This window comes from Ictalurus punctatus, chromosome 3 (genome assembly GCF_001660625.3).
Source record: "Ictalurus punctatus breed USDA103 chromosome 3, Coco_2.0, whole genome shotgun sequence".
NCBI classification, from domain to species: Eukaryota; Metazoa; Chordata; class Actinopteri; order Siluriformes; family Ictaluridae; genus Ictalurus; species Ictalurus punctatus.
The window spans coordinates 6978335-6985897 of record NC_030418.2 but is presented as its reverse complement, the minus strand read 5'-3'; the positions used below and the strand labels follow the sequence as shown (position 1 = coordinate 6985897).

The 7563-nt window shown below is 35.3% G+C and overlaps 1 protein-coding gene across 3 annotated transcripts; it reads right to left on the bottom strand.

Annotated features, from left to right (window-relative positions):
- Window positions 1-3589: 3589 nt before the first annotated feature.
- zgc:174945 (uncharacterized protein LOC793867 homolog) lies at window positions 3590-4932 on the bottom strand. Of its 3 annotated transcripts, none has more exons than XM_047154363.2 (3): window positions 4796-4932; window positions 4316-4669; window positions 3590-3794 (listed from the first exon to the last, which is right to left on the bottom strand). In XM_047154363.2, the coding sequence occupies exons 1-3, from the start codon at window positions 4872-4874 to the stop codon at window positions 3652-3654; spliced, it is 576 nt and encodes a 191-aa protein (XP_047010319.1). In that variant the 5' UTR covers window positions 4875-4932; the 3' UTR covers window positions 3590-3651. The 3 variants fall into 3 exon arrangements, with proteins under 3 accessions (XP_047010319.1, XP_053535466.1, XP_047010320.1); XM_053679491.1 differs by having other exon boundaries at window positions 3590-3789; XM_047154364.2 differs by having other exon boundaries at window positions 3590-3726.
- Between the last annotated feature and the right edge of the window lie 2631 nt (window positions 4933-7563).

Sequence of the window (7563 nt, the reverse complement as noted above, 5' to 3'; positions counted from 1 at the left end):
CGTCAACAACCTCCACAGGGCAGGTGTGAAGGTATCACAATCCACCATTTGAAAAAGCTTTTGAGAACAGAAATATAGAGGCCATACCACAAGATGCAAACCACTCATCAGCAGTAAAAATCAGAAAACCAGATTGGAATTTGCAAAGAAATACAGAGATGAGCCACAAAAGTTCTGGAACCAAGATTAACATCTAGCAAAGTGATTGATAGAGCAAAGTGTGGAGAAAGAAAGGATCTGCTCATGAGCCAAAACATACAAGCTCATATGTGAAACATGGTTCTCCTCTGGTGAACAGTGGACTAGTTCAACAAAGACTTCATGTATAAACCTAAATGAACTTTCTTTTACTTTCACACTATCTGTTGTTACCCAGATGAGGACAGGTTCCCTTCTGAGTCTGGTTCCTCTCAAGGTTTTTTCCTCATATCATCTTAGGGAGATTTTCCTTGCCACCTGCTTGCTCAATAGGGATTAATCCACACACTTAAAATCTGTATCCTGTGTTTATATACTTCTGCTTATATATAAACACAGGATATATATATATATATATATATATATATATATATATATATATATATATATATATATATATATATATATATATATATATATATATATACATATATATATAAACCTGGAATTGGTGGAGGAGGTGTTATGGCATGCATGGCTGCTTTTGGAACAGGTTCACTAATCTTTATTCATGATGGTAGCAGCAGAATGACTTCAGAAGTTTACAGGAACATCTTATCTGCCAATTTACCCAGAAATGCATCCAAAATAATTAGGAGGAACTTTAACATCCAACAAGACAATGATCCAAAACACACTGCCAACTCAACAAAGGACTTTACCAGGGGGAAAAAGAGGGAGATTTTAGACTGGCCAAGTCAGTCACAAGACCTCGAGGGAGATCCTCAGTGAGCACCGAGTGAAGATCCAGATTATGAAGAAATTAGAGAATTGCCTAATTTATAATAAACAGTTTGATCATAAAACTGGAGTTTAAGACTGAAGTGAAATAAGTTACTAATACTAAAAAATATTAAGGTAACAATTTGCATGCACATGGAGTAGAATGGAACAAAATAAAGAAGTTAGAATACCTTAAATTAAGTAATTTGACCACTTAATACCACCAAAACTTTGTAATTAAAATTAAGTTGGTTCAATGTAATTAAGCTATTAGAGGTCAAATCAAATTGGGTTAGTCTAACTATAAAAGTCGCAGGAATTACTTAAAAAGGTGCATGCAAATTATTACCTTATTTTATTTTTTAAAGGTGAGGCAGTGTATTCTTTTTTAGAGTGAATGTGGTAAAAAAATTTTTTTACCTTCTTACCTGAAAATGTCTTTTCTCACTGTAGAATCTCCAGTTATGTTCACACAGCCATGTCACTGTGCATGCAGGAAGCAAGTGAGTTTGTACATTAGTGATCATATCACTAGACCTGCTTGGGAGATCTGGTGCTGTTACAACTTACACAATGTTACAACTATTTCTGGTCTCCCCTTCATATTGTTTTCTACAGTTATTAACATGTGACATAATCACACTATTATTATTTGCGAAATAGCTGCAAAACACCGTTTTTTTCTCCGCACAATTTACTCACTCATGTGAGCTTGCGTTATTTGGAATCTTAGTAAATCATGGCCTTATTGTATGCATGAATCTTGGGGATTTGCTGTTTTGGAACATCTGTACAATATGGTAAAAAAAAACCTTGAGGGCCAAAGGCCCAAAAATTGAGACTCCACATTCTTCCTTTTCACCTTTTATTGTCATTGTGAAACAGCAGCATCTGGCAAGTAATGTCTTTTACTTTTATAAGACATAAGAGGTTATGAGCACACCATGCATCCTTGAAGATGTGTCCAAGAACTGTGAAGCTTTTGAAATGTAATCATTTCCTGTAATGTATTAAGGCAGTCATTTCTAATGACTAAAAATACACAGTACATTTCCAGTATGTAGACATGGCTGTCCACAAGTGCTAAGTTATTTCTCTGTTCCGTTTTTTTTAAAGAGGTATAAAATAGGTCAGGATAACTGGTATTTCGTTTAAATATGAGTGATTTCCAGCAATGTATAACTCTGTATGCAGTTCACTGGCCGAATGAAACGCCTTAAAAATCACATGGCATGTCATTGAAGTCTGGAGCTAGTAAAATTTCCATTCAACCAAGATCTTAGAATGATAATTTAACTTGCATAGTGTCTACATTTATGTCTATTGTTAGGATAATATAAGATATGTAAATCAACTTCAAATCACTTGAGACCATTACTGTTATTTAACATAAAGCATTATTCTGATTCCTGGTGTTCTCTAGACTATTTGACATTTCACTAATGCATGTCTCTGTTATATCTTTCCAAACATTTTACACAGTATCCTAAAGTAAGGATTAAAACTAACAAACAATCAAACAGAAAAACCCAACTAATGAATGCTGTAGCTGTTTAAAAATGATCTCCGAAATCAGCTGCCTGATGTAACACGCCCAAAGCGGCTTATCAAATTTTCCTGATGTCTTTGACGTATTGTAGTCCTACACAGGGAAATCCCATTTTATATTTATTTATTTATTTATTTATTTATTTATTAATTTGTAATATTTTGAAAAAGTCCAAATTTATCCTTCCATCCATCCATTTTCTGTACTGCTGGGTCGCAGGGAGCCTGGAGCCTATCCCAGGGACCTCAGGGCACGAGGCGGGGGACACCCTGGATAGGGGGCCATGCCCATTGCAGAGTCCAAATTTATATTACATGCAATTTTGAGTAATACAAATCTGGATATGTTTATTATTATTATTATTATTATTATTATTATTATTATTATTATGCATAAAAGGTTAAGTGCATAACTTGCTTGACAGATGACCTCATTCAATCCTCCACTCCTCTTTCAAGCTTGACATCATCCTTTAATTGAGTTTAAAGTTTCCAGAGTTAGAGCTGTAGAGAGCAAGATAGATTGTACCGATTCTCTGTTTCTCAAATCAAGCAAAAGAAGGCAAAAAAAGCAACTTTTACCATCTTATTATTGGTATTAAGTTACTAATCAGTAGAATTGTAACTATGTTTACCTAAGAGAGACTTGTATGTGATGAACAGTGAGAAAATAGCTTTAGTGATTACCACAGGAAGAGGACATTTGAGAGTTTGCAATTGCCATAAACCACATATTATTGTTCCCTCATGATAAGAAATAGAACAACTGCGCTATTTAAAAACCTGGTTATAGGGAAACACCTGGTCATTAATTTTTGTGCCTTAGAGGCTTCACTAAAAATCTGACTTGTACAACAAACCTGCCAGTAACCTTTGAACTAGATATTATGGACTCTTACAAGCTTTTTAAATGTACCCTGCTTCCTGTTGAGCTCATGAGCAGTGCACAGATGTACAGAGAACCGGAAAGATTCTTACAGGTCGTTGTGGCTTGAGTTTTGAAGGTTAAGACTACTGGTTACACATTACGCCTACGCCACAGAATACACACTTTAGTGCAACATGAGCAATGCAACATAACTAGCAGAGGAAAAGGAGAACATGCCACTGAAATGATATGTATGATTATAATAATAAAGTTTTATTATTTACTGCATTTCCTGTACCAAGACGATGAAGTGATCACAGTGTATAGATCCATAAAAGGATGAAGATGTTGATTGCCAGAAGAAACAGATCCACGCTGCATCGCTCATTCTGGTTAAGAGAGTTCAGACCGTTATTAATCTCGCCTTTGAAGATTGTTTTCATTGTCGAATCCTGTCCTGATTAGATCATTAAAAAAGTTACAAAGTTCAACGGACATATACATTGTAAAAAGCCAATAAGTAAACAAAGTAGAACAATTAACGGAGCTGACCCATTACATGGCCATGTTTAACAACAGAATTTAAAAAAAAAAAATTATATTATAGTATAGTGTTGTAACAGAAGTGAAAAGTTTACCATCTTTAGGTGGAAGGCAGAAAAAAGTAATAGGTTATTATCATTTAAAGATCTAAAAAGAAAAGCTCTTTTGTTGTTTCATTCAAATTGGACTTAATGGCATATCCCTTACTTTCATTTATTGTAAATTAAAGTCTATTTCAGCAACCAGTAGTCCTTGAGATGTTTTGGTTCATCATGAACCGTATCGCCTTGCTGTATTTTGACACATTTTTCAAAATGTACAGTTCTTTGAAATTAATATTAGGAGCACTGTATGTACTTAAAAGTGGTAAAATTCTGAAACTGTTCATAAGCTTTGATCTATTCGGTTTTTAGCTATTGATAACAAAGCTCATACCTGTTACAGTGACGTTGATGAGATGTCCCATAGCTGTGGATCTAGTGGACTGACATTCAGCATTACACTGATACAAGCCGGTGTCTCTGAGACTCAGCTGTATAAATGTAACAAAAGCATCTCGGTGCCTGAACACGGTTTTGCCGCTGATTATAGTCTCATTGATACTGAATAAGTATCTGTCTGGGTCAGTAAGTGGCTTACAGGTATTTTGTTGAATCCAAAGACACCACTTGACTGAGATGCTTCCACAAGATTCTTCCTTATACTCTGCTCTGCAGCTGAGAGTCAATGACTGTCCCTCTGTTCTCCTTACTGGGTGTCTTGGATATTTCACTTGCACTATATCAGCCTCTGGAACAAAATGGTGACTCACATCAGCAGAAAGTTAAACAAGAAACACAAATGAATCAATAGCATTTTTTGACAATGTTATGAATATTATATTGAGGTTGGAAGAGATGTAAAAGCAGGACTCACCGATGCTTGCAGGTGTAGATGGAAATGTAGAGGGAACAATGAAGAGTAACAAGAAAGCAGTGGAACAGGTTAGCATCATGGCTGCTCTGCTTCAACTAGTACACTAATCTGAATGAGTTTCCACTACGCATTGGGTCACTTCCTCTAAATAAAAAAACAAGTTGCAGGACGTTCTTTCCCATCTGAAGGCTGAGAAAAAGACGACAAGTAGAGTGCAATGTGAGAAAGCAGCTTCATGAGGCTTATATCATGCAGTTTTTCAGATGGTCAAATGATATATATATATATATATATATATATATATATATATATATATATATATATATATATATAAAACTGACATTCCTTTTTCAGTTTGTTATGCACTGTGCATGCAAGGTTTCTACACATGTGCTTTTAAGGGTGAAAAGCTGAATTTTTATTTAATACACAGGGCATTCAGCCAGTGACTTCATGAATAAGACTGGCATCATTTGCTACAAATCAATAAGCACCGATGATCTTAGACGCTTTTAATGAAAGCTGTGAAATTCAGAGATTGCAGATAGTTTGTCATGAATATATTTATGCAGGTATTTTTGGAATTCATATTATTAGGACTTGGAGTCACCGATTCCTTATTTATCCTATAATTATTAATTATAATTTAGTCACACCAATGATAGCCATGTCTCTGAAAGCATTTAAGAAGCAGTGTATATATACACAGTATACAGGTGCATCTCAAAAAATATAGTATTGTGGAAAAGTTAACTTTTTTCTGTAATTTAATTAAAAAAGTGGAACTTTCATATAATCTAGATACATTACACATAAACTCAAAATACTAGCATAAAGAATTTATAATACAGAAATGTCGACCTTCTGCAAAGTATGTTAATTTATGCACGCAGTACTTGGTTGGAGCTCCTTTTGCATGAATTACTGCATCAAAGTGGCGTGGCATAGAGGCAATCAGCCTGTATCTCATTTTCATCAGAAGTCAGTCGTAATTATGAAGATTAAAAAAAAAGGCTTGAAATATTTCACTTTCAGCATGTGCGATTAATCTAGAATATATGAAAGTATATATATATACTGTGACTATGGCGTAGAGAGCTTGGTGTACAATGTTTTGTCTCCATCTAGTGGATTTTAATCCTGCATGTGCTCCAACAGTGTTACCACATGCCACCTTCCAAATCTTCTGAAAAGGTTCAGTGTGGAGAATTTAAAGTCATTTGATGTAACACCCTTCAGACACAGTAAATGTGTAATGCATTTTTTACACACAAACTGTGTAAACACATAATTGTGCTGGGTAGACATGTATAGATTAAAAAATGTCTTGAACCACTACGAACCTGTACTACCATATATGATTTGATAATAAAGCCTGTGGCTTCAGCTCTGGGCCAGGAGGTGAATATTGCTAGTGGTACCTTAGGCGATTTTTATCTGGGAAAGGAAAAAATGTTTTTCAAAAAAATCTGACCTCCACACAGAGCGCCCAGCTGCAGTGCAAGTAACAACCGTCTGATTTTTATATCAGTGATGAATTTGTGTGTTTTGTTAGAGAGTCTCGCCACGGCTGTGCCCCAAACCACCAGTGCTGTGATTAATAGTGTGTCACACTACAAATAGCATGGAATAACATATTACAAAAAGAAATAGCCTTTATAATCAGCTTTTATCACAGTAATATTCAGTTTGGGATGCATCCCAAGACTGCATGTGTTTGCCTGATGCTGTTTGGATGAGTTACTTGTTGCAGTGTCTGTGTGCAGATTTCCAGAAGCTCCTGAATGTGAATCATCTTGCAGCACATCCGCAGAGCAATCAGGACAATGGTCAGTCAGGTGCCTCACATGATGACATCACAGTTTAAGTGTGAGTCACATACAAACTCACCGGCCTGGGGTGGGGGTGATGAGTGTTGTGGTTGAGTGGTATCGCATGCCCACACACGAAGATATTTTGTAAATAAAGACTTAATTTTAGTTAGTTTTTTTTTGCACACACAAAGCATTTATATCACTTCATAAAACTAGGATTATACCACTGGAGTCACCTGGATTACTTTTACTATGAACTTTTTGGAGCTTGAAAGTTTTGGTTACATGGACTGTAAATGGAGGGACCAAAATCTCCCAGGTTTCATTAAAAATGTCTTCATTTGTGTTCCACAGATGAACAAAAGTCTTATGAGTTTGGAACGACATGAGGGTGAATAATTGATGGCAGAATTTTAATTTTTGGGTGAATTGTCCCTTTAACCTGCAATGATTTCTTACATAGGAGACAGCTTTCTTTATGCAACCTTCTAAATAGGACAGAGTTTACCAAGTTCCCTAAATCAGGGGTGTCCAAACTTTTTGCAAATAGGGCCAGATTTGGTGAGGTGAAAATGTGTGGGGGCCGACCATTCAGCCTGACATTCTTTGAACAATTAACATTAAATGCAAATGAACTATTTCATGAAATTTTTATTGCAAATGGCATGCTTTTCATTTCTTCACACAGGACACAAATAATCCAAACAAGTTTTTACCAAAATCACTCTGCCTTTCATATTTGAAGACCACATAAAACGAAGAAAATGTCTGTCAGGAAAAAAAAAAACTTTTGGGAAGATTAAACATATTTATATTCATTTGAAACATTACAGTTTGATTGTCAATTCAAAAACAAAATATACACGGATTAAAAAGACTCAGCTCATATTCAAAACTGTGGTTTTGATCATCACAAAAAAAAAAAATCAATACACTGAGATTTTAGAATTTATT